Source organism: Pleurodeles waltl, chromosome 1_1 (assembly GCF_031143425.1).
Source record: "Pleurodeles waltl isolate 20211129_DDA chromosome 1_1, aPleWal1.hap1.20221129, whole genome shotgun sequence".
NCBI classification, from domain to species: Eukaryota; Metazoa; Chordata; class Amphibia; order Caudata; family Salamandridae; genus Pleurodeles; species Pleurodeles waltl.
In genome coordinates, this window is record NC_090436.1 from 220,517,184 (window position 1) to 220,545,089 (window position 27,906).

Sequence of the window (27,906 nt, forward strand, 5' to 3'; positions counted from 1 at the left end):
TGAGAACTCGGCTGCCCCAATATAACTGGACACGTTTAGGTTAACACAAACGCTGCCAGCAGAAACACCTCAATCGACAAGTATTTGCCCAGGAACAACTGCATGAAGCTCCATTATCACGTCCTTGTAGCAGCATGAAGCTCACTTAAGCTTTTCACACGATGTGGGTGGCACCGCTACGGGTCTTCATGAGCCTTCTTCTAACAAAGGCTCTGCCACAGGTACACCTATGACACCGCATATTTCAGATAAGTCCATACACTGCGTTCTTGACCTTTGATGTTTAAAACCACGGACACTGTTGGCAGAAGAAGGTGCCGGTTCCCTTTGACATTTAAAACGATCCCCGTCACTCTCTACCAAATGCAGAGGGCATCTTCTCCTATGCCAGGGTTGGATTAAGGATGGCATCCAGACATCCCATCCTCGTCGTCACTGAAAAAGACACAGTTCCAAGTCTTTCCAAGCTTTATTTCCATTAAGCAGGATGCTACCAACCCTGGCAGTTCCAATGGGCAACTGCCGCCTCACAGATTTTTCCTCACTCACATTCCATCATGTTGCTTAGCAATAATTACATAACTAGCATTCTACAGCATAACCCAACAGGTGGGGTGAATTATATGTTGTACATGTAATTTTTATAAAATCAAAGGATCTTGATGTGGTGACTTGTTTAATCTGGCTTTATTACTTCACTATAGTGGACTCCAAGGGTGGTCTGTTAGTAGAGCTAGCTGATGGTTTAGGTTAGAGTAAAGATTTCTTCAAAATTATTGTCTCAATGTAAGCTATGTCAAATTGGTAATGGGCTGTTAGATACCAACCTCAGCACACCTAAAGGACTTTGTGCATGCTGTTGCTTCTGCCAGCATTCAGGTGTATTTATGTTGAAGCAGGTGTAGGCAGGGAGCTTGGAAGGCATGGTGTTATAAGTACTGGGTGCTGTGAACAATCTCAGCTCTGAGAAAGCTGCCCTGTGTTTTCTTATTCAAGAGGACATACTGCTGGAGATTATCTTAACTGCATCGATCACCATGGGTATCACTCTTAATTTTTTTTAACAAGTGTATGTTAAATGGCATGCAGCACATTTCCAGTCTCATTGGAATGTCGCATTTAAGTACTAGTCATGCTGTAGTCTCCACTCGGCTATGCAATGAAGCGTTGTGCTTCTGCATTTCAAATACAAGTCAGCGGGAGCATGCAGTGCAATCCTCACGTCACTGGAACAGAGTGTTTGGTGTTCCAGTATGCTTACGTCATCATGTGATGTTCCTTTAATACATTAAGAGTATTTATTCATCCCCGTTGCCCATCAACAGTCTTTCGGCAAATATTGTAAGTCCACACTCCCCGTGAAACGGACTGTATTTGCTGAAGTGCTCTTCACATTTTACACTGCATGTGTATAAAAATAATTGGTGAACTTTGTGCACAACCAATCCTGTAACAGTCCGCTTAGTCGAGGTGAGTCAGGACACATATTTTCTTTCTTTAAGTGTACAAAAAGCACTGAAAACATTTTTCTCTTTTTGACTTTTTCAACTTTTTGGGATTTCTTCCACACATAACACCTTATGGTAATAGCTATGTTGGGCAGCTCAACTTTACCCTTCATGGCACTTTTACACAGTTTAAAAAAAAAGACCGGGATACTTAAAGACATCATGAAAAACAAGAGACCAGCTTTTTTTCTTTGTCACTTACGGGTGAACCAATTTACACTGGGGTAAATGTAAAGTCATTTTAATTTATTTTTGTGTTTCAACCTTAGTTGTTCTGAAAGGAAATCGGCCCTTGATTATTTGGCAGCTGAAGGGTAGGAAGTTGTGGATGACTTGCAAGATTCATCTCAAGGAGATGCCCATGGGTCTTAATTCAAAATTGCCATAAAAAACAGGACCTACATTATCTTAAGAAAATCAATACAATTTTGGACATATGTCATTTTGGAAGACTGGTACATAATGGTGAGGAACCTGTGGAGAAAAATATCATGTCTTTAACAAGGATTACTTCTTTCTGCAAGTATGGCTTTCTGACTGACTAATGCATTCTATTTCCATATGTTCGCCATTGCAAATTTGACAAAATAAGGGAGAAGTGGCTCAAACAAGAGCCAACATTGGCTAATTTAATCTTAACAGCCAAGCATGTGAAAAGCATGATGTTTTGTGTAGAAGAAATGAGGTGCATAGGCAGCAAGAAAGTTCATTTGAGCATGGTGGAAAGTAAAGGGGGAAATATTTACAATTCTAATGCAACTGCTTTCATTGTGGTTCAGATGGCAACATGACTACCTGGAGAGAATGCCTAGCTATCAAAGCAGTATGTAATAAATATGGCAAAAGAGGACATTTCATCCTCAAGAATGAAAGTAAGGAACAAGTTACTTACCTTCGGTAAAGACTCTAGCTGCATATGCCTTATCTTAGAATTCCACGGCGTTAGCTTGGAATCCAGAACATTTGCTGAGCAATACCCTTGCGCACTCAGTCAGGTGGCATCAATGCGTGGCGGCATTGGAGCCGTTCGTGACATCATGGTTGGCTATAAAGGCACCACCCAGACATGCTTACGTCACTTCCTTTTCCATGACTTCCACGCCAGAAGCGCAGAACCACGTAAATAACCAACAATTTGTCTGTGCATAAATTAGGGCCCTGAAAGGGACAATCACTGACCCTATTAGACTTCTCCGCAGAGTGGGGAGGCATGGGTGGGTTTAAGGAATCTGAAGCTAGATAGAGTCTCTACCAGATAATGCGTTACCGAAGGTAAGTAAGATGTTCATCTGAGACTTCTAGCTGCAGATTCCTTACCTCAGAATACATACCCAAGCCATAACCTCCATGCGGTGGGCTGGAGACAGATCTTTTTTCTTTTTACATTAGAAAGTCCTGTAGGACCGAACAGGCAAAGTGTCCTTCTCTATGGACCTGATTGTACACGATTGCAAGATATTACTGCCTGGACAATGAGGCCCAAGTTGATGTCTGACCGATATCCAGGACTGGAACTCCTTGTCCTAGCGCAGTGGTAGCAGCCTTTCTCCCGGTAGAATGAGCCCTCAAGAGGTTGGCTTTTGGCCAGTGCTTAGCAGATCTTAATGCAGAGAACGACCCATCGCGAAATGGTTCGCTTCTGCACTGCCCAACCCTTCTTTGCTCACACGTGCCCAACAAAGTGTTGTTCATCTACCCGGAACTCTTTTGTGCGGTCAAGGTAGATAGACAATGCTCTTTTTGGGTCCAGCTGGTGGAGTCGCTTGCCTTCTTTAGAGGGATGTGGTGGAGCAAAGAAGGTGGAGTACCACCTTGTCTGGAACGTGGCGAAATACAGCAGCTTGGATGAAAGAGCCTGCATCTCACTCATCCTGCAGATGTTATTGCCACTGAAAAGGCTGTTTTGATGGTAGGCAGCTGGAGAGGACAGTTGTGCAGTGGCTCTAAGGGAGCACACATGAGAAAAGTAAGGACTAGATTCAAGTCCCACTGAGTCATGACAAAGGGTGGAGGGGGAAATGTGTACAAACCCTTCAAGAAATCTACTTACAATTGGGGATTGCATAATGAAGGCTGATCAGGCAGCCGATGGAACACAGATAAGGCAGAAAGATAGCCTTTGAGAGTGCCCAAGGCAGAACCCTGTTGGGAAAGGGATAAGATAAAGAGAAGGATCTCAGAAAGAGAAGCAGAAAAAGGATCAATAGATCTTTCTGTACAATAACATACAAAGCGCTTCCAACGGCAGGCATATACCGTCTTAGTGGAGGGATGCCTGGCTGCCAGAATAACTTTGCAGACTTTGGGAGGAAGGTCGAAGGCCGTCAACTGTCGCCACTCAATCTCCACGCATGAAAGCGCAGAGTTCGGGTGGAGAACCTTCCCCTGCTGCTGCGACAGAAGATCTTCCCGATGAGCAGCCTGATTGGAGGATAGATGCTCATTTTTAGAAGCTCAGGATACCAGACTTTCCGTTCTGAGTCTGGAGCCACAGGGTTACTTGGGACTGGTCATCTTCTTGAGCACTCTGGGCAGAAGTGGGATGGGCGGAAAGGCGTACAGGAGGCCTGAATACAACTCACAACTGAAAGCGTCGCCGAATGATTGCTGCCTTGGAAACTCCAACACTCAATACTGCTGACATTGCACAATCTCTACAGAGGCGAACAGATCCAACCAAGGGAACCAAAACTTGTGATCCGCTAGTAATCGAAGGCTGAGTTCATCTGCCCTGGCATTCAGAAAACCTGCCAGGTGTTGGACCACCAGAGTGATGCCCTGTTGGTCCAGCCAAGTCCAGAGATGCAGGGCTTCTCGACAAAGGGTCCACGACTCCACACCACACTGCTTGTTGCAGTACCACATTGCGGTGGTGTTTGTCCTTGAATACATGCACCATCTTCCCTCTTACAAAAGGAAGAAATGCTTTCAATGCCACACGGATAAACCGGAGCTCCAATAAGTTGATATGGAGTTCAGGTCCTGGAGAAACTCCACCTCTCCCAGATGGCCACCCCATCCCAGAAGTGACGCATCTGTCACTACTTTGAGATCTGGTCCGATCCAATCGCCGTTCACTAACTACCACTCCAGATCTTTTACAGTTCCCTCTGACATCTGAACTGTCTGTGAAATTCCCCTGATGCTGTGCCCACTGGAACTTCAGGTCCAACTGCAGAGCCCTCATACGCCATCTGGCATATTTTACTAACAGGATGCAGGAGTCCATGAGGCCCAACAGCCTCAGAGTCTGTCTCACTGAAATCCAGGAGAGAGGCCCAAACATTGGTATCATAACCTGAATATCCTTGACTCGCTGCTCTTGAGGATAAGCCCAAGACTGCACTAAGTCCAGAACAGCTCAGATGAAAGGGAGCTTCTGGGAAGGAGTCAGAATTTATAATGAACCCCAGTGAATGCAGGGTGTTCACCGTAGTCTGAAGGTGGGTGACGACAGCCTGGGGCGAAGGAGCCTTCAACATCCAGTCGTCGAGGTAGGAGAAGTCTGAAACCCCTAACCTGTGCAGATGAGCTGCTACCACCACCATTACTTTCATGACCACCAGAGGGGCACTGGTGAGGCCGAACGGGGGCACAGTAAACTGAAAATGATCATTGCCTACCTTGAACCGCAAGTAGAGCCTGTGGGCCAGCAGTAAAGGGATGTGAAAATACGCATCGTGTAAGTCCAACGCTACCATCCAATCTCCTTGATCTAGAGCAGACAAGACCTGAGAATCTTGAATTTCTCCTTTTTGAGGCAGTAATTGACGTCCCGTAAATCTAGAATAGGGCGATGACCCTTGTTCTTTTTGGGAATCAGAAAGTAGCAGGAATAACAACCACTGCCTACTTCTGACATTGGGACACTTTCTATAGCTCCCTTGGCCAAGAGAGCTGTAACTTCCCCGCAGAGCAAAACTAAATGATCTTCCATCAGCCGCTCTTTCAATGCGGCACAGAGGGAGGGAAAGACTGGAAGGGGATGGAATAGCCCTTCTGTATGATCTGCAAGAGCCATTGCTCCGGTGTTATGTTACAGACCACCAGAGAGATGAAATGAATTCTCCCTCCAACTGGACTGCGTGTGACCCTGCAGAATCACACTAGGAGGACTTGGGTGCTGTGGAGAAGCGGGGCTGGGTGGCGGTCAACCTCTGGCAAAACCCTCTGGGTCTGAAGGTACCATGACCTCGCCCCCGCACAGGATGCTTGTAGGAAAGTGCTACTGTTGGCATTGGTACCCCTCCCCCCCCCCCCACTTTATGCCTTGTGTTGATGCCAACTTTGATTGAAAATGTGCTGGGATCCTGCTAAGCAGGCCCCAGCACCAGTGTTGTTTCCCAAAATCGGTACCTTTGTTCCACAGTTGGCACACAGTTAAGTCCCTTGTAAAAGGTACCCATGGTACCAAGGGCTCTGTGGCCAGGGAAGGTCCCTAACCAAGAACATGTACACTGCCTTGCAGCTTGTGTTTGCTGGTGGGGAGAAAAAAACCAAAGTCAGGGTGCCATGCCCACAAACCACTTCCTGTAGCATAGTTAAGTCACCCCTCTAGCAGGCCTTACAGCCCAAAGGCAAGGTGCATTATACCATAGATGAGGGCATCGCTGCATGAGCACTAAGTGCAGTGTAGTCATATTGAGTATATGGTATGGGAGTTTGTCATTATGAACGCCACAGATCCATTATGTCCTCACTGAATACTGGGAAGTTTGGTATCAAACTTCTCAGCACAATAAACCCACACTGTGTGAGATTTATTGAAAAATGCACACAGAGGGCATCTTAGAGATGACCCCTGTATGTTAGCCAAACTGCTAGTGTAGGACTGACCGGTCTGTCCCAGCCTGCCTCTTTCAGACAAGTTTCTGACCACATGGGGCGAGTGCCTTTGTGCACTCTGTAGTTAGAAACAAAGCCTGTCCTGGGTGGAGGTGCTTCACACCTCCCCCCTACAGGAACTATACACCTGGTGGTGAGCCTCAAAGGCTGAAGTCTCAGATTACAGTGCTCCAGGGCACTCCAGCTAGTGGAGTTCCCAACCCCTCGGACAAAGCCCCACTTTTGATGTCAAGTCCGGTGAGAAAATTAGGGAAAACAGGGAGGAGTGACCACCCCAGCCGGGACCACCCCTAAGGTGTCCAGAGCTGAGGTGACCTCCTCCCTGCAGAAATCTCCATCTTGGTTTGGAGGACAAGAACCAATAGGGATAGGAATGTGCCCCCCTCCCCAAAGGGAGTGGGCACAAGGAGGGTGTAGACCCGTTGGCTACTGTCCTCTGACGCCTAAAACGCCCCTAAATCTAAGATTTAAGGGCCTCCCTGAGTCTAGCTCACCAGATTCCTGGCGACCTGACAAGAAGAAGGACTGCTTAGCTGAAACCCCCAGCAGAGAAGAAGGAAGATGACAACTGCTTTGGCCCCAGCCCTACCGGCCTATCTCCTGCTACAAAGAAACTGCAAAAAAACAGCGACACGTCCAGCGGGACCAGCAATCACTGCCAACCTCCAGAGGACTGCCCTGCACCCAAAAGGACCAAGAACTCCTGAGGAAAGCATCCCTGTCTAAGAAAAACCAACAACTAAGGACTCCCACCTCACTCCAGATGTGTGAGTCCTGACCACGCTGCACCTGACGCCCACGGCCCATGTCCAGGTGGTCCGACCAGCTGGAGAGGGTCCCCAGGTGATTGTGAGCAAAGTACCCACCTTAGGTTGACCTCTTCACCCCTCCATGACGACGCCTGCAGAAGAAATCCCAAGGACCCACTCACCACGAAGCTCCGGATGAAGTTATCAGATGCCTAAAGACACACTACACCCTCAGCCCCCAGTCCTTGGAGAAACCAACACCCGGTGCAGCCACTTCAGCAGGTGGCCCTCCTCCCGGTCCAACTGGTGGTGTGCCCGAGACACCCCCCTGGACCTCGCCTGCAGCCTCTGAGTGACCCCCGGCATCCCGTCATAGACCAGCATTAGAAGCCAGACGTCCTGTTTGCACCCTGCTCACGGCCGTGGGTGTGTGTGTTTGGTGCCAACTTGTGGCCCCTCCAATGCTCCTCTAATCCACCCTGGTCTGCCCTCCGAGCCGGGTACTTACCTGCAGGCAGGCCTGATTCCAAATACCCCGTGTCTCCACAGGAGCCCACATTAAATATGTTCATCTTTGACCTCTGCACCCGGTGTTGCTGGTGGTGGGTGTTTGGGGTTAACTTGAACCCCAACCGTTGGACTTCCTCAAATCCGGAGACCTAAAATGTAAGTGTTGTACTTACCTGTAAACCGATCTAACTTTTCTTCCCCAGGAACTGTTTCTGAAAATTGCAGTGTCCATTTTTAAAACAGATAATTGCCAATATTTCAAAAACTGTATAACTTATTGATTTCAAACAAATTACTGTTGGTACATGTGTGAAATATGAATCTATTGAAGTACTTACCTGCAACTTGAATCTTGTGCTTCTAAAAATAAATTAAGAAAATATATTTTTGATACATAAAAAAACATTGGTCTGGAGTTAAGTCATTGAGTGTGTGCTTCTTCTATTTTCTGTGTGTGTACAACAAATGCTTTGAACTACCCTCTGATAGGCCTAACTGCTCAACCACACTACCACACAAGAGAGCATTAGTATTATCTACTTTAGCCTCTGTTAAGCCTCTGGGGAACCCCTGGACTCTGTGCACACTATAGCTCATTTTGATACAGTATATACAGAGCCAGCTTCCTACAATGCTGACCTGATGGTGGACGATGACTGGTCTGTGGGTGGCATGGTGTCACACCCCTCCGGAAGCCTCGAAAGGGACAAAATGCAGAATGTTGGCGAGGGGCCGCTGAGAGGCCCAAGGACCTGGCCACAGCCCGACAGTCCTTGAAACGCTCCAGCGCAGAATCTGCCTTCTCACCAAAAAGGCGAGACCCATCAAAAGACATGTCCATAAGGTTTGAATGGACATCCCCCAAAAAGCCTAAAGTATGAAGCCAGGTGTGGTGACGAAGGGCCACCATCGATGAAATCCCTCTACCCAGCGAGTCGGTCGTGTCCAAACCACACCTAATCGTAAACTTGGCTCTATCTCTGCCATCTTTGACAGCTTATGAGAGAGTGTCCCGTGCGCACTCCAGGACTTTAGGTAGCACCTGCGCCACCATATCCCAAAAAGTATGGGAGCAATGGCCCAATAGGCATGAGGTGTTGACGGACCTCAATGCCAGCCTGGAGGAAGAAAACAGCTTCTTCCCAAGTTGGTCCAGCCTCTTGGATTCCCTATCTGGGGGAGAGGAAGGGAAGGCACCATGGGAAGTGGAGGCTTGGACCACCAAGCTCTCTGCAGTGGGATATTGGGTGAGGAAGCTAGGATCATTCGGAGCTGGGCGATGGCGGCGGCCAACTGTCCTATCTACAGGAGCCCCTATGCTGGGTCTGGACCACATCCCCAGCAGGACATCAGTGAGGGCAGATCTAGGTCCAAGACCTCAGCTGCCCTATGCACCACCATTTCATAAGTAGCTCCCTCCTCCGTAGCCATGGTAGGAGGTGAGAGCATGCCAGTATCAAGAGAGGTGTCCAGTGCACTGGCTTTTCCTAACCCCTCATACATGTCCATCTGCTCCAATCCATACTATAGAGGGTCCTGAGACCGCTCCCATTCCTCACCTATGCCTGGCTGATCATAATAAGACTCAGAGACTCAGGCAATGATCTGGCCTCTGATGGAGCCGTCAGAATCGGTGTCATACAATGCTGTTCCAGATCATAAGGTATGAGGATGAGGCTTGCACCCCTAGTGGGCGCCAATGGCTCGGGGAGCGTCAACGTTAGGAAAAATGCCGGAATGGGCTGACTCTGTGGACTCCACATAGCTCCAGATCTAACATCAGATCAAAGAGACCCCCACCGGTGACAAAGCTCCCAGTGTGGAACCTGATGGGGTTTCTGCCGACCCCACGGGCCCAAAGGCACACCAGTGGGGACAGCCCGCTCAAATACGAGATGCATGGCCTCATAAAACTCCTTGACTTGAGCGGGGGTCGCTCCTGAAAAAGGGAGAAGGCTTGAAGTCAGAACTGTGCTCGGAATGTCGACTTTCCCAACTTGCCTCATCAGCCGACGCTTGGACTTCTTCTTCTTGTAACTCTTCCCCGTGTGCTTGGGGAACTTGAGGCTCCTGGAGCAGTCCTACGACCTCCTCCTTGACCGGGACTGTGACCTCCAAGGAGTCGCGTCGACCGATGTGGACTGTCAGGCACTGTGAGCTTTAGGGACTGCTCCCTCAAAGCTTTCAGAGCCAGGGCCCACACACCAGAGACATACCTTATGGGTGTCCATCACTGACATAGGGCGATGGCAGGTGCCACACGGCTTGAACCCAGTCTTCCTAGATGACATCCTACACAGACTACCAAACAATCTTCGAAAAAAAGGTCGAAAAAGACCTGTCAAAAATGACAGAGGGTAGCTCGATTCCGGATTTGCGCTAACCGGCGCGGAAGGAAAAGAACTAACGTACGTGGGCCTGGGTAGGGCCTTTATAGGTGACCGTGAAGTCACGAACAGCTCCAATGATTCCACGTGGATCCTAATGATGCCACCTGATGGCACGCAATGGTATTGCTCAACAGAAGTTCTGGGTTCCAAGCTGACGCCGGGGAATTCTAGGGTAAGGAATCTTCAGCTAGAAGTCTCTAGATATGAACGATTTTGTGAAAGAGGTGCATAATGAGAAGAATTAAAATGTGGCAATCCGTCTGATGTTGTTAAAATGAATAACACAGGATTGGAATTGAAGTTTGATTCTTGTTCCAAACGGAATATAAGTTTACAAGGATCTATAGAAAGTAAGGTGGCCCTCAGGAATATGCATATCAAGCTAAAGATTAGGGGGTGGGGAGCTGGGTTGGCGGGGTCAGCCGATAAACATGTTGGGGTTTTGCCATGCTCTTATGCAATATAGAGACAGGCTGAGGGAAAGATCTACGATACTGTGAGGGAGGACAACATTTTGGGTTGGCTGCACCAAAAAGATCTGGTGCGGTAAATGTACACCAGGTAGAAGACCTGTGTGAGGATTTTCCGAACAAATTGCCCAACATTTTTAATCCAAAAGTGGGGTAACTCCAGGTTTGTTCTCATAGGATAAAACTCAGGAAGAGAGTCACACTTGTAGTAGTAGTGAGGATAATCCCAGTAAGGGTTCAAGAACCTGTTATGTGTGAAACTGAAGAGACTGTGTGATGTTGTCATTGTTCCTGTGGAGCCAACAGAATTTTTGACACCAGTTGTTGTGGCTCAGAAGGTCAACAATGACACAAGGTTGTGTGTATACCTGAAAAGTTTAAACAGAAAAGTCACTGTAGATAGGTTTCCTCTACCTACTTTGTTAAAAATGTTGTCCATTTTGTCTGATGCCAAATTTCTCACCGCCCTGGAGTTACCTCATGCTACCACCAGGTCAGGTTGGAGGAGAGTTTACAAAATCTCACAACTTTCGTAACACCCATGGGGTCTTACAAGTTTCTTAGGATACCTGCTGGACTTGTCTCAGCAGCTCCGTTCTTCAGAGTTACAGCTAATCTGGTGGGTGATCTGGATGGTGTTAGATGCTTCAGAGATGACCTTCTCCTCTTTGGTAGAACATAATGTCAAGGTCTGCAAACATTTGAAAAATTTGGAAACAGATGCAATGACTATAAATGATTGTTTGTCAAGATTAGTTACTAAGGCAGTTAAGTCATAGTGGGGTCTATAGGATGTAGATTGACACATTGAAATCATGTGTGTAAAAAGTAAAGAGATATTCTAGAAGATGTATAGAAGGTGGGAGTAGAGAAGGAAGGGATTATTAAAAAAATGGAGGTTGCATATGTTAGATGGTTGTCAGATTTAAAAAACAAACCGAAAGAAAAAAAAAAAATCGAACCAACATTTCGTGAACTAGTGATTTAGTCCGACACCCCTGTTAGGGTTCTTCGATCTTCACTTTTTGTTTTAAACATTTTATTGCTTTTATTAAACAACATTGGGATACTCACATTTACCAACATGGTTAGCATTCTGCGTTAAATTCACAGTGTACATCTTATTGTATTGCTGCCATATCCCGCCCCAAGTTCTCTGTTCCCTTTCTCGACCCTTATCCCTCCTCCCATGTCTTATATCCCCACCTCACTGTGCAGCGTAACCTTCGCCAGTACACGGCCACGCATCCAGGCCCAAAGCCATGCCCCATACTTGCTCCTCATGTTTATTCTGCTACGCCCCAGTTTTTCCTTCTCCCTTCCTCATTGCCTCCAATCATCAAGTGTCATCAAGTGTCTGAGTTCTTCCACTAGGATTGACCACCCCCTGACCCTCTCCACTGGACAACCTCATGCTTCTGCGCATCTAGAGCCAGTACTGCTCTTTCATAATCTGTCCACTTTAGGAGTTCTTTATGCAATGCTAGTGCTCATGTGCTCTGTGTGGCTTTCCAATTACGGGTTAGTTCCCTTTTGGCTAGTATTAACCCCAAGTCGAGAAAACTGCTTGTAACCTTAGTCTTGGCTGTATGTGGGAAGTCACTCAACTGTAAGTGGGATCACTGGGGATCTCCTTTTTTACTAATTTGGAGAGGGTGTCTATTACATCTTGTCAATATCTAGTGAGTAGCAGACATTTACGGAACATATGTAGGAATCTAGACCCTTCCTCCCCCCATCTAGGACATTTGACCTCTGATGTTCTGAACATCTTATTCAGCCTGTGTGGAGTAAGGTACGCCCTGTGAAAGACATAGAAGAGTATTAATTTAAACCTGGCCTTGCGTCGGATTTTGGGCACCCTTTCCATTAAGACTTCCCAACCTGCATCTGTAAAGGGTCTGTCAATATCTGCTTCCCATTTCTGTCGTAAGCCTGTTAGGGGCAGTAGCTGGGTACAGTGTATCCTACGATACTGACTGCTTTCTGTGTGCCCGCTGCTGTCGCTATATATGTGCAGCCCAGATGCGAAGGAGGTTCAGCTCCCCCTGGACTCCAGTGTTTCCTTATTGTGGTTAGAATGGCTCCATGTACTAAGAAGTATTGCTGTCTAAGGCCAAATTACGCCTGCAATTCGTGGAAACCGAGCACTGTCCCATCTCTATATAGGTCTCCCAATTGGCACAGCCCTGCTTCCCTGAGCTGATGTAGTCCCATCTTGTGAGCACTGTGGACTAGTGTGGCTAAGGAATGAAGCGGGAGTCCTGCTGAGTAAGGGCATTTAGTCCCTGTCTTTTGAAGGCACCTATTCCAGCAGTATGCTACCACCATTTGCTCCCTCGTCTCCAACGGTCCTTGGTTGTTAAGCCCCAGGAGGAGGCGGGTAAGTTTGGACACTGAAGGTGTACCCAAACGTCTCTCATTTGGAGGGTACTGCTGGCTCTACAGCCAGTATGTGAAATATTGCAGCTGTGCTGCCACGGAGTAGTCCTCAAAGTTAGGTGCCACCAGTACGCCAGCGGAAGTGGGATGCTGCAAGGTGGCCAGTGCCACTTTCTTGCACCCGGTCAGACTGTCCAATTCCTTAAACACTGCACACGGGATTTTAACAGGTAGAGTACCAAAGTAATAGAGTAGTTGCGGCAATGCTACCATCTTTAGCAGGGCCACTCATCCCATGACAGATAGTGGCAGCGTTTTCCAAATATCCATAGCCTGTTTTAGGGAACCCAATGTTCTGCCAATGTTACCTTGCAGCATTTAGGAGTGGTCATGGTATACTCTTACTCCTAGATATGTAATCTGACGCGGTTCCCAAGGGATGTTGTCCTGGACACCTGGAGGGGGGCATCTGGGCAGAGCGGTAATAAGCGTGTCTTCTCCCAGTTGACCCGAAGGCCTTTCTCCAAAGGAGCGCAGTAATAATTGCGCTCCCGCCAGGTCCCTCTCCCTTTCCCGTAACAATATCAGAATGTCATCCGCATACAATGCAATTCATTGCTGTTCCGCCACTATCTTCGGGCCTCTATAACCATTCCCCAGGTGAGCTCGGATTGCCAAGGGCTCTACTGCCAGGACAAACAATAGCAGTGACAATGGGCAACCGTGCTGTGTACTGCGCCCTGCTACAAAACTCGGCGAAATGTATGCACCTGTTTTAACTCTTGCTTTGGCCTCTGCGTATAATAGTTTGACCCAGCTTAAGAAGCCATTGCACAGACCAAACCTTACTAGCACCTCCTTCATGAAGTTCCATTCTAAGCTGTCAAATGCTTTTTCAATGTCAATAGTTAATCCTGCTGCGCTATGGACGGGGCTTTCTCTAGAGATATTTTGGGCTGTGTTACGAGGCGGGATAAAGCCGGTTTGGTCTCTGTGGATCAACTGTGGCATATGGGTTAGCTGCCGGGAGGGTAAAATTCTACTGAGAATTTTATAATCTGTGTTGAGAATGGACAGTGGGCGGTAGGCCTTCATGTTGTGCAAGATTTTCCCAGTTTTTAACAAGGGGACCATTAGTGCCTCCCTGGTTTCTGACGGAAGGGTTTGTAGCTGTCTGGCCTCCTTGTATACGGCAACACATTTAGGCGCTACTTGCTCTATGAATGTTGCGTAGAACTCTACTGGGTGCCCGTCCGCTCCTGGTGTTTTCCCTCTCGATAAATGTTGTATGGCTGCCCGCACCTCTGGGAGTGTTATCCCCTCCAATGATTCTGCCTCTTCCAGCTCTATTCTAGGGAAGATTAGGGGTTGCAGGAATGCTTTAATTTCAGCGTAAGTCACTTGTGATTTACTTTTATGGAGTCCTGCATAGTAGGTATGGAAGGCCTCATTAATCTCAGTTTGCATAGTGACAGTGCTTGGATCTCTACTATCGGGGACCCTCGGACGCTCGGCAACGCCAACCAAGCCAGCAGTTTCCCTGCCTTATCCTGTGTTGCATGTGTTTATTATATGATTTCGGTAGTCGTGACAGCAGAGACGTTCCACTAGGATCGCCACCTGTTCCCTGGCTTGTAGTACTGCTTCTTTATCCACCAACCCCTCTGTCAGCTCAACTTCCACTTACTTCAATTTAGCTTCCGCGGCTTGGGTTTCCCGCTGCAGAGTTCGGCATACCCCCACTAACTTTGCTATGCAGCGACCCCTGAGGACCGTTTCAAAGGCGGCCCATTAAAAGCCTATGGAGTCAGTAGATTCTTCATTCTCTTTGTAATATTGTGTGATACATGTACCTATTTGCCCCCCAAAGGGAGGGACCAGTGGCGCCTGTGGGTATGGGCGGCAGGTCGGTGCCCCAGCGTAAGTACAGTAGTGCTGGGTTGTGATCTGATTTAGTTCTGGCAAGATATTCTACAGCGTGTATTTTCTGATGTAATGATGGTGAGCTAAGAAATGTATCTAACCTTACATGCAAATTGTAGACGGTGGAGAAATATTAATATTCCCGCCTTTGGGGGTTTAACACTTGCCAGGTATTATCAAGGTCCAATTGTTCTCCTAGTCCTTGCACACAAATGTGTGTGCAAGTTTATGCATCACTGTTCCATCTAGTGGCGGGTGAGACTTGTCATTGTCAGGGCCGCTTACACAGTTGAAGTCACCTCCTAACAGTACTTCCCCTGTGATATGGAAAGCTAACTGCCGGGACAATTCATTAACAAAACCTGCCTGACTGACATTCGGGGCATAAATGTTAATGATAGTGATGTCTTTCCTGTCCAGGCCACCTCAGACTTCCACCCTATGACACAGTACACTGAAACAGGACCCCGGGTTTAACCCAGATTAGAGCCTCTCTTGCGAATGCCGAATATGCCGTATAGTAGAGCTGAACCCTCCACCTTCTCTGTAGAACTTGCCCTTCTTTCTGCAGTAAAATCGTTTCCTGTAGTAACGTGAGGTGTGCTCCTCTACGGGACAGATATGAAAAATACTTTATACCGTTTAGTTAGTGTATGGATACCCCTCACATTCCAGGGGATTATATTATAACACTTGGGACCTTGCATACTGTGTAACAATTTCGGTAAGTGGTACTTTGTCCTAACAAAACAGGTCGCCCAAGGGAGTGCCGGGGCCAGTGACTCTCGTGTCGTGGATAAATTTCCCTTATTTTGTGGCGTGCTGCACTTTCCCACCATTGAACAAACAACAACTTAACTTCCCAACTCCCCTTCCTCTGGACTGGCAAAACATTTCCCGTCCAAACTGCATTCGTAGACACCAACATCGTGGTATCCGCCACCTCTCCGGATGAGGGGTGGGTGAGGGTCATGTGCCGGTACAGCCCGTTACATCATCCATCAATATGCGATTATGGGGAGTCCAGGCTCAGCATAGGGTCTGTGAAGATGACCCCAGTCCTTGGGACGTAGTCCGCTGCGTTTTGTCCATGTTGCAGCTCAGCCGGGTCATTTGCTGCTTGCCCCAGTACCGACTACAAGTTGCAAAGAATTATTATTATTTTTTTTTTTTTTTTTTTTTTCCCTTCCTCTCTGTCAATGTACCGCTAGTGTCCTCCCCGAAGGTCACATTGGATGATGGATTCAGAGGAGATCACCCGCTGTTCTGGGTGTGACTGGGGGAAGATCCTGCTCAGAGTCTGATAGGTCAGTTGTGTCAGACTGGTTTGGTCCAGTACTCAGGGCAACATCCGTGGTATTTTCCCTGTCCATTAAGTTATCTCCATTAGTGGCAAGGTTGGAGTGTGCGTGCCTGCCAAAAGCCACTACGTCTCCCAAGATCTGGTGTCGGGCCTATTGCGCTTCCTCAGCCGTGGAGTGGGGGTCCCCTCTTTTGTTTGGTACGTTTCGGGCGTGGAGTCTGCCAGGTCTGAGTGTCCTGCGAGTCCTGCTGCGGCTGCGTTTCAATCCACGACCACACTTCCTGAGGAGTGTTGATGAAGAGGGCAAGTCCCTGGGACTGAACCCTCAGCCGGGCTGGGTAGATCATTGCATAAGTTACTCCTATTTGTCTCAGTGTTCCGCCAGGTTTGAATTTCTCTCAATTAGTCTGGGAATATCATTACCCTAGTATTGTTCATTATTATGTCACCTTTTTTCCAAGCTTGTGCCAGGATAGTGTCCCTGTCCTTATAATGCAGGAGGCTTGTTATTATCGCTCTGGGTGGAGCCCCTGGTAGAGGTGGTCGCGGAGGGACTCTATGCTCTCTCCAGCACGAAAAAAGGCTGACAGCCCAGAGAGCGCTATTTAATCTTTGAGTCATAGTTCAAGGAAGGCGATCATGTCCCGGCCCTCTGCTTTTTTGGGTATCCCCAATATCCGTATATTGTTGCGCCTGGACCTATTCTCTGCATCAACTGCTTTCTGTTCCAAGACTCTGACCTTATCCTCCAGTTCCTTTAGTTGTGCTCCTGTCATGGCGGCTCGGATATCCGCTACTTCTCTCTCCACCGCATTAACCCTCTCAGCCAAACGGCGATGATCATCCTTTAGTAGCCCAAATTCGACCCCCAGTGTATCAATTTTTGTTTCTAGGGCCTCGCGGGAGGCCATTATTGCTTGAAATATGTCACCTTAAGTAGGGCTTCAAGTAGGGCTTCCTGTTGATGTTGGGGATACGTCTCATTGTTCTAGGGCGCCCCGTCTTGCCAGTAACACATCCCGATTTATTCCTGTTTCTCTTTTTTTGCTGGCCTTGCCATGTTAAGTTAAGTTATGTTGCTTGCTATCACTTTTTCAGGTCTCTGCCCAAGTCACTGGGAGTTCTCCTCACGCGGCTTTACGGAGGGCTTCCCCAGATGGTTCCCCCGTTTTATACATGGGGATCTTTCTTCCTATCCACGCAGTGCCTGTCGGGCCAGCCAGAGCTTTGCCCTCCTCTCTCTCCAGTCTTCTCTCCTGGGTAGCGGCGAGTCACGCACACGTGGCACCCAGTGTCCAGCGCCCCAACGTCCCCCCTGTCTGGATGCTCTCTGTATGTTAGCTGGATCCCCACTGGTGGGTCACCGCGTTTCACTCTGGTTTCCAGTGTATCTTTTGGAGCCTGGGGGGTGCGGCCTTGGAGGGGGGTGGGGGGCTGCATGTCTGGCAAATGAGGGAGTGGCTTCTGATAGGGAGGCCTCCACGTCGAGATGTTCTGTCCTCCCTCCCTCCTGTTCCTCTTTTTGGGCAGCGCTTGTAGCTGTTGCGCAGGAGATTCCACCAGGGGAAATAGGGTCCCTTACCTTTGTTCTCTGTTAGGACCGTCACTCATGGTGATGCCGCCCCATCTGGTCTAAAAAAACAAACTGATGGATTAAACCCGGATCTGTGACTTGGGGTGAATGTTTTATTTGGTCTACATTCAGTCCATCAACTGTTCTTTTTGCACCTGGTCTCGGTCTGGTGCCAGGGACCAAACCTTCTCAGTCAGCCCCCCGCGCCAGTGAGGAACAGCCAGTCCGTCAGGTTGTCTCGGCTCTCTGAGCCCGCTGTTTCAATGCTGGGGGCTCCCCCGCTTCCCCTGCTCCTCCTCTCCTCAAAATGCCGCTTCCAGCCTCTGCACTGGCACAAGTGGACTCCCAGTGCTTGTTGGCCGACTAGCACCCGCGTCAGGGTCCAGCACCAGTCAGCTTGTGAGCACTCCGGTTCAGGAGGGTGCAGGATGAACAGGGGGGGGCAGGCACGGGCAGAAGGCCCCCCTGCGATCAACCCCAGGGGGGCACAGGCCTGACCCAGCCGCGGCACCACCAATAACCAGGCCGCTCTCTCTGCTGCTGGATCCCTGCCCTTCGTGTGCAGTGTTGCCAGATTGGGCTAGATCACGCACAATTGGGCTATATTTTTTCCAGTTATGCGGGAAAAATTGGTTTGTGCGGGTTGCATCCTGCAAGAATGAGAGAAGGTATACAGTTTGCAAGAGCAGAAATTCTGAGCTTACCACTTCTGTAAGACTGTCCAGCCACAAATATCCATCTACTTCTCTATCTACTGCCTGCCACTGCCCCATCTTCGTTAAAGTAGCGAAATTGGGCTACTTTCGGCTACTTTTTCATTGGCTTTGGGCTAGAGAATGCTCTAAAAATCTGGCAACACTGTTCGTGTGCACTTCAATATCACCCAGAAGGGCAGGAGCTCAGCCAGGTCGCCACGATCGGAGTCTCCCTGTCCACCGCAGCCTCTCACCTGCAGGTCCGGCCAGCCGCGCCATTCAGCAGGCCCGGATCTTCACTCCTCTGCCAATCGCTGTGCCGGCAGCCTGAAAGTGTCCTCATCCCACCCCCGGCAGCTTTCTTGATGGCACTGGGGTCGAAACGATACGTTCCACTGTTGTCTGGTGCAGGATGTGCGAGGCCACAAACAGGCCGCAGTGGAGCAGCGTTTTACACGTCTGCTATCGCCGCCATCCTGGCCACGCCCCCTCGTCTGTCTTCATTTATCCATTTCATCGTTATGGAGTTGGAAGTTTAATCATTTGGAATTTTCTATTGTTGCGTTCTTATACATGAGTAGCTCAAGGATCTATATGCTATGTTCAATATGAGAAAGTTTTGTTTTCTTATGTTCTATAAAGGAGAGATGTGTGGTGTTTTGTTTCTTCTGCTGACCATTATCCGTTAAGTCACCTCTAGACTCTTATGACAGTGTTTCAAGGGTAGGCATTTGGTGCAGACAGATGAAGGCTGAGGTTAGAATAAAAGTTTCTCTAAACCTACCTTCGCAGCAGCGCAAGCAGTTTGGCTACACATGGTTCACACCAGACCTAATAATAATAGCTTGAAACAAAAGCAGTGTGAAACAGTAAGACCTAAATGGTCCAAACAGTGAAGATAAAACACAATCCTCCTTGCCAAGTCCTGCATCACTAACAAACAGCAACAACATGCGTTCTAGAATGGCTATTTGTTTTAAAACGTTAGCCAAGGTTTTGAGATTTGTTTTGACATCACTCACGTGATGGCCCCTTCAGTTCTTTCCTAGCAGTACTATTATCTTCTAAGGTGGAGGAGAGCAGATTTGTCATGCATGCATATCGGTGTCATGTATTTATTGTGTAAAAAAGCTAAAGTCTGCAAAAGGTGAGATGCATCATACAAGAGTTTGAAGACAAGATGCTGTAATGGACATGCAGTCACTGCAATGACAGCCAGTATCCTGTGCTAATAATAAAACAAATGAAGGTTAAGATGAAGACTCAGATGACAACACACTCACTAATTCTAATCATTAATGATCAGAGGAAAAGAATGGACTAAGAATAAGAAGTAGGAAGCAAAAGGAGCACCTCTGAATAAAATGGTGCACACATGCTTTGATCACATGGTAAAACTTCAATGACATCAAAGGTGCTGAATTTGATCGTTGTATGTGACTCAATCTCAATATTAGGATCTGAAAGGTAGCTATTCTACTGGGGAAAGAGTTTTCCATTCCCTAGAGACTGAGATTGGAGAAGCCTACCCTGAAATTTGGAAATCCAAGTATACAAGAAAAAAATAATGTACTGTGAACACCTTATTAACGGTTTCATTCCAACAGGTACGCATAAAATAGGCACACTGACCGGTCACAGGTTCAAGACGCACTGCTTTCTCCAGAGTATCACCAGAAGACTGTAGTGTCGCCTGAATATGACATAATACGACCGCAATAATTGATTCTTCGTCATTTATTTTCTCTTTTAGTTGGCTGTCGTTTCTTGACACGTGCAGGCAGAGCTGTGCTTGAAATCGCAGTGCGTGCTGGTACAGCAACCGCCAAAGGAACGTCAGCCTGCAGCACATTAACAGCGATTAGATAGTAAACGAATGTGCAGAAAGAGAAATACATCATTTGATTGCTACATAAGATGTGATTCATGTAGATAAACACTGCAGTTGGCATTTACTTATATGCCTAAGAATAATGTATGTGGCAAACACTGTTTAATAATACAATAGCTGCATGGAGCAGCAGAGAAGCATTTTTCCCCATTCACACAAATCTAATATTGAAAAAAAATAACTAGCTAGAGCTCTATCCTATACTCGTATACACCAGTACTTACAATGGTTTATGTAAAATAAATAATAAAGTGTTTTCTCACCATTAACACCTGTCATTTACAGAGCCTAAATAAAAAAAACACATATCATCATAAGTTATAAGCAATAGGTTAGGAACTAGAATTGTAACTAACTACACCCCTTCACTTGCAAAAACTTAATCTGTCTCTCTGGTAATAATGTTATCAAAGCGAAAGACCCCATGGAAATGGTAAATATATATGAACTTCGTTGTTATGGATTAGCCATGTTGCCTGAACTAGAAGTAAAGTACTCTCTGTTTATGCATCATAGCCGACTTGTTTAGCAAAAAAAACAAAAAAACGAAACCGTTCTTATATCGATGCCTGCCTCTTCGACAATATCTTTACACATGCCAGAATCGCTTTATGGGTGCTTGTATTAGGATTCCTGGAGTTTGGACCAAGATGGACATGTTACTTAACTACGGTAAAACGCTTTCTGGTGGATAATCTTACTGAAGATTCTTCTTTAGACTGCCCGTCGATGCCAAACAGGCTCCGAAAGCCTTTCAGCTTAGCCCCAGCATGCCAGTCAGTTTTGTTCTGTGGCTCTGCACTGAATTCTCTCCCCACGGAAGGGGTGACTGGAGCTACATGTGAGTCACACATGCACGCTGACATCAGTTTGTGGACACTGTCTGGATCCTCAGAAATGGAGTTCGAAACAACGAATTATTTGTGTCAGTGTGCATATCTCTAATTTGGGACCTTTTCAGGTGAAATAGAATCCATTCCACAGGAGGGAGAGGCAGCTGGGTGGTAGGGAATCTGCGATTAGAGTATTCTTTAGAAAGAGCATTACCGAAGGTAAGCGATATTCTTCTGATGGATACTTCTCTCAGTAGAAGTCTCACCTTTAGAATAGCTACTAAAGCAGAACCTTTCACATTGGCAAGTATTTGGAATGACTAAGACAAAGCTGCCAAAAAGCCCTTCCCATCAAACCTGGCTGTGAAGGAAGTGGAGCTTCGTGAACATGTGCAATGATGCCCACATTGTAACCTGACAAATATCCATGACAGGTAATTTGCACGCCAAAGCTGTTAAACCAGTCTTGTGTAGGAAGCTAGCTCTTTATATGATATATCAAAATTTAATATATCATGCAAAGAGTCCAGGGGTTCACTTACTAGTGGACAGGGGCTTGCTCTAGAAAACTCAAGGTGCTCTTTTAGGGGGTAGTGTGGTTGAGCAGCCTTAGTCTTATCAGAGAGGCATGTGAGACATCTGCAAATACACTCAGTCAATAAAAGAGACACAAGACTCAAAAAGGAGATCCACACCAATTTACAAAAATAACAAGTTTCCTTAACCCCTTCTGTGCCGCAGACGTAGTGGTTACGTCCTGCGGCACAGTGCTGCTGTGCCGAGGACGTAACCACTACGTCCTCGGCACACAGCCCAGAGGGAGCGCTCTCGCTCCCTCTGTGTGCTTCCCCCCACCCCCCAAAGTCAGGGATGGAAGGGGAAGCCCTTCCCCTTCCACCCCGACCCCCCCCACCCCCCCATAATGACATCAGCGCGAGATCGCGCGCTGACTTCATTATGGGGATTTCGCCGCACAGGAAGCCATTTGCTTCCTGTGCGGCGAACGGAGAAGAGGTGAGTTCCTCTTCCCGGTGGGTGGGGGGTTTGGGCTAAAGAGGCACCGGGGGAAAGGAAAGGCTTTTCCTTTCCCCCGGTGTCTCTTTGAGCATTCCTGCTGCCCGATCGCATTGCGATCGGGCAGCAGGAATGCCCACTAGACGCCAGGGATTTTCTTTTTTTTGTTTCATTTTCTTGTTTCTGTGTCGGGGAGCGGCCCCTTGAGCAAGGGTCGCTCCCCTTTGGGGGGCATGTGTGTTATGGCCATTTCTGCCCCCCTTGGGGGCAGATTGGCCTACTTTTTAGGCGGATCTGCCCCCAAGGGGGGCAGAAAACACTAGATCACCAGGGTTTTTTATTTTCTGTGCATTTATGTTGGGGGGGGTGCCCCCTTGGGCAAGGGGCGCCCCCCCCAAGGGGGCAGAGAACTGTTGGCCTTTTCTGCCCCCCTTGGGGGCAGATCGGCCTATTTTTTTTAGGTCCATCTGCCCCCAAGGGGGGCAGAAGCCACTTAGGCACCAGGGATTGTGTGTGTAGTGGATGGGGGGGCGCCCCCTTGGGCAAGGGTCGCTCCCCTTTGGGGGGCATGTCTTTTAGGGCCATTTCTGCCCCCCTTGAGGGCAGATCAGCCTATTATTTTTAGGCTGATCTGCCCCCAGGGGGGGCAGAAACCACTAGAACGCCAGGGATGTTTTTTTATGTGTTTATTTTTGTGGGGGGGCGTCCCCTTGGGCACGGGGTGCCCCCCCAAGGGGGGCATTGACCTGTGGGCCTATTTTTCTAGACCCACCTGCCCCCAAGGGGGGCAGAAGCCACGTAGACACCAGGGATAGTGTGTGTGTGTGTGTGTGTGTTAGTGGATGGGGGGGGGCTTGGGCAAGGGTCGCCCCCCACTTTGGGGGCACATGTACCCAGGCCATTTCTGCACCCCTTGGAGACAGATCAGCCTATTATTTTTAGGCTGATCTGCCCCCAAGGGGGGCAGAAACCACTAGAACGCCAGGGATTTTTTTTTATGTGTTTATTTTTGTGTGGGGGCGTCCCCTTGTGCACGGGCGCCCCCCCAAGGGGGGCATTGACCTGTAGGCCATTTCTGCCCCCCCTGGGGGCAGATGGGCCTATTTTTCTAGACCCACCTGCCCCCAAGGGGGGCAGAAGCCACGTAGACACCAGGGATAGTGTGTGTGTGTGTGTGTGTGTGTGTTAGTGGATGGGGGGGGGCTTGGGCAAGGGTCGCCCCCCACTTTGGGGGCACATGTACCCAGGCCATTTCTGCACCCCTTGGAGACAGATCAGCCTATTATTTTTAGGCTGATCTGCCCCCAAGGGGGGCAGAAACCACTAGAACGCCAGGGAATTTTTTTGATGTGTTTATTTTTGTGGGGGGGCGTCCCCTTGGGCACGGGGCGCCCTCCCAAGGGGGGCATTGACCTGTTGGCCATTTCTGCCCCCCCTGGGGGCAGATGGGCCTATTTTTCTAGACCCACCTGCCCCCAAGGGGGGCAGAAGCCACGTAGACACCAGGGATAGTGTGTGTGTGTGTGTTAGTGGATGGGGGGGGGGGCTTGGGCAAGGGTCGCCCCCCACTTTGGGGGCACATGTACCCAGGCCATTTCTGCACCCCTTGGAGACAGATCAGCCTATTATTTTTAGGCTGATCTGCCCCCAAGGGGGGCAGAAACCACTAGAACGCCAGGGATTTTTTTTAATTTGTTTATTTTTGTGGGGGGGCGTCCCCTTGGTCACGGGGCGCCCCCCCAAGGGGGGCATTGACCTGTTGGCCATTTCTACACCCCCTGGGGGCAGATGGGCCTATTTTCTTAGGCCCACCTGCCCCCAAGGGGGCAGAAGCCACTTAGGCACCAGGGATAGTGTTGTGTGTGTTTTTTTTTTTTTTTTTTGTTTGAGGGCTGTCCCCTTTGGCAAGGGTCGCTCTCCATGGGGACACAGTACTAAAGGTATTTTTTGGCTTCCTTGGGGCAGACAGGCCTATTTTTTTAGTAGGCCCATCTGCCCCTATGGCAGAATCCACTTAGGCACCAATTTCTAAAATGTTTGATGGTGGGGTGTTTGTCAACTGAAGAAGTCTTTGCATTTGTGATAAAAAATGTTTTCCTCCTTTTTGTTCTAGTTCAAAGCTTTTGCTTTATTTGCTGTGGCTCCTTGCGGTTTTGGCGGTGGTTGACCTGCAGTTTGCACAGTTGCATGTTTTAGGTAAGTAAAAACAATTTACTCCAAAGGAGTATTGTTGCCATGCATGAATGACATGTTTGTAGGGGGTGTACTAAATGCAGGATTGTGTGTGAAATTGTCCTTAGGTTTGTGCACAATGATATTTGTTTTGTCTTATTTCTAATTTGCCTTTCTTTCTTTCTTTTTATTGGGATATCATTGGTGATTGCTGTGTAGTTGCTGGTGAATCAAGCTTTTTCAGGCAAGTGAGCGGTATAGTTTTTGAGTTTGTAACTCTTACTAACAAAGCTACACTTTGTTACTTGTCTTACACAGTGCTGGTTGTTGGTGGTGAATTTTTCCAGTTAATTTTAGCAGGAGAGATCATGGCTAGCCGCAGGATGACCGCTCAGCAGGTGGTTGGTATGCTTTTTGAGTCACAGTCTGATCATGACTATGAGACGGACTCTGCATCTGAGGCAGAGGAGGAAGTCAGAGATTCTGGCAGTGATGTTTCTGTTGGAGGGGAATCTTCTGATGATGAAGCCACACTCAGTGCAGATGAAGGTTCTGTTTTAGAGGAGGACATTGATGTGCCAATAGTGCAGCAACCTGGGGCTGAAAAGTTTCCCGTTAGAAGACCTGATGTCTGGGTTGCCCCAAACATGGAGCAGCCAGAGTTGCCTGCCTTTACTGGTCTCCCGGGGTGTAACGCCAATACAGAGAACTTTATGCCTATCAATTTCTTTGAGTTATTCATGGATGATGTGTTTTTGGAAGAGATTGTTGAGCAGACTAATTTGTATGCGGAGCAGCATTTGAGGGACAACGCTGCTAGACTTAGGCCACACTCTAGAGCTGCCCAGTGGATTCCCACAAATTTGGAGGAGATAAAAAAGTTTTTGGGTTTGACTTTTTTGATGGGGTTGATAAGGAAGCCGTCACTGGCTTCTTATTGGTCTACTAGTCCCTTGATGGCAACAGCTATATTTCCAGCTACCATGAGTCGTAATCGGTATTTGCTTCTTCTTAGGATGCTGCATTTTGTTGACAATGCATTAGCCTTGCCACAAGATCACCCAGATTCTGACCGTCTTTTTAAGATTAGGCCTGTCCTTGATCATTTTGTAGATCGGTTTTCGGAGGTCTATGTTCCAGGCAAAGAGATAAGTGTGGACGAGTCTTTGGTCCTCTTCAAGGGTCGTTTGGTTTTTAGGCAGTACATTCCTAGCAAAAGGGCACGATATGGAATTAAATTGTATATGCTGTCTGAAAGTAGGACAGGATATGTGTATAGTTTCCGTGTGTACACTGGTAGGGATTCCAATATTGACCCCCCTGGTTGTCCTCCCACTTTTGGAGTTCCTAGAGAAGCAGTGGTGGAGGATGTGGCTAGATTGAAAGATCGCCACTTTGCTGAGCACATTCCTCCCACACCCAAAAAAGACTTTCCAGCTAAGAAATGTAGAGTGTGTTTTCGAAGAGGTATCCGGAGGGAGTCTCGAATGTACTGCCCAGATTGTCCTTCAAAGCCTGGGCTGTGTGTCGGTGCTTGTTTTAAGAATTACCACACCCAGAAGAATTTCTGGGAACAACCATGAGTGTAAACTCATGTCTGTTTTGTATTTTCATGTGTTTAGTTTCATGGTTAGCATTTCTGTCATGTTCTTAGTTAGAGCTTTTGTGTTTGTTGTTTTGTAATTCTTTCTACTTAGTTAGGGGTTCCTCTGTTTAATAAAAAAAAAAAAATATGATGCCATTGTGTGTGGAGTGGGACTTGGCTGAGACTGTACATATTGACTTGATGTTGGCTACTGCAACACACTGCCAGCCAAACACCAGTCCACACACTCCCATCAGCTGGTGTGATTGTTGTATCAGGCATGTGGGCGTATGTAAGTGATAGGCCCTTGAGTGGCGCTGTCTGTCGATGTGAGTGTTGTAATGTGCTGGGCCCGTGGCTGGCGGTGTGAATGGCCTTGTGTGTGTCATGTATGAAAGTTGTGTGAATGGACTGTAAAGCGGTTGGTGCCTTGTCGCGGCTTTACAGCTCACGAGCTGTGAGTCATTGGTTCAGTTTTTTGCCTTTCAGTTACTAACAGTGCTTTTCATTTTTGTGAAAGCTCTTGTTAGTAAAATTTGATCCACTGAACCATCACTCACCCTCGTGCCAAATCCAACCAGTATGTGTGGTAAAAATGACAAAACCTGCTCCGCTGTAATCAGGCGTCGCAGCACACCTATGACACGCTAGGTGCCTCAGGTGGGACCCCGATGATGTAGCATGCCACCAACTTGGTTGGTGGGTGAGGGGTCTTTTTCACATAACCTAAGTGTGTTTCTTTTCAAAATGTTAGTGTTTGGCACATCACGGACGTATGTGGGGACATCAAAACGATATATTACAAAACTACCTGTGTTTGGGGGGGGAGAGGGCACCTATGTTTTTGGTCCTGTGTGCGGCCTTCATCTAGGGAAACCTACCAAACCCAGACATTTTTTAAAACTAGACACCCCAAGGAGTCCAGGGAGGAGTGGCTTGCGTGGATCCCCCAACATTTTCTTACCCAGACTCCTATGTAAACCTCAAAATGTGCTTAAAAAAAGCATATTTTCCTGACTTTTCTTCGTACGATCACCACTCCAGCACAAAATTCCTACTCCCCAGTGTTCCCCTCAGTCTCCCAAATAAAATGACACCTCACGTATGTGGGTCCCCAAAGCAGAGTCAGTCTAAAGATGTATAAAAGAATATGTCCTTATAAACTCGCAGTACTATCCCCTGTATCTCTACAAGTTTTGGGCCTTATTCTGTTGGAGGCACCTGGCCCACCCACACAACTGAGGTATAATTTTTATCGGGAGACTTGGGGGAACGCTGGGTGGAAGGAAATTTGTGGCTCCACTCAGATTCCAGAACTTTCTGTCACCGAAATGTGTGAAAAATGCGTTTTTTTAGCCAAAATTTGAGGTTTGGAAAGGATTCTGGGTAACAGAACCTGGTCAGAGCCCCTCAAGTCACCCCATCTTGGATTCCCCTAGGTCTCTAGTTTTCAGAAATGCACAGGTTTGGTAGGTTTCCCTAGGTGCTGGCTGAGCTACAGGCCAAAAACTACAGGTAGGCACTGTTTTCAATGAAAAAATGTGATGTGTCCACGCTGCGCTTTGGGGCGTTTCCTGTCGCGGGCGCTAGGCCTACCCACACAAGTGAGGTATCATTTTTATCGGGAGACGTGGGGGAACGCTGGGTGGAAGGAAATTTATGGCCCCTCTCAGATTCCAGAACTTTCTGCCACAGAAATGTGAGGAACATGTGTTTTTTTAGCCAAATTTTGAGGTTTGCAAAGGATTCTGGGTAACAGAACCTGGTCCGAGCCACACAAATCACCCCATCTTGGATTCCCCTAGGTCTCTAGTTTTCAGAAATGCACAGGTTTGGTAGGTTTCCCTAGGTGGCGGCTGAGCTAGAGGCCAAAATCTACAGGTAGGCACTTTGCTAAAAACAGGTCTGTTTTCTGTGATGTGTCCACGTTGCGCTTTGGGGCGTTTCCTGTCGCGGGCGCTAGGCCTACCCACACAAGTGAGGTATCATTTTTATCGGGAGACGTGGGGGAACGCTGGGTGGAAGGAAATTTGTGGCTCCTCTCAGATTCCAGAACTTTCTGC

The 27,906-nt window shown here is 47.8% G+C and overlaps 1 protein-coding gene across 6 annotated transcripts in view; it reads right to left on the minus strand.

Moving 5' to 3' along the window:
- CPLANE1 (ciliogenesis and planar polarity effector complex subunit 1) overlaps positions 1 to 27,906 on the minus strand; it is a 1,992,329-nt gene that overhangs the window by 1,494,887 nt on the left and 469,536 nt on the right. For all 6 annotated transcript variants that reach the window (XM_069221234.1, XM_069221235.1, XM_069221236.1 and 3 more), the window contains one exon: positions 19,981 to 20,189. In XM_069221234.1, coding sequence (XP_069077335.1) covers positions 19,981 to 20,189 — 209 coding nt within the window. The remainder of the gene's footprint in view (positions 1 to 19,980; positions 20,190 to 27,906) is intronic.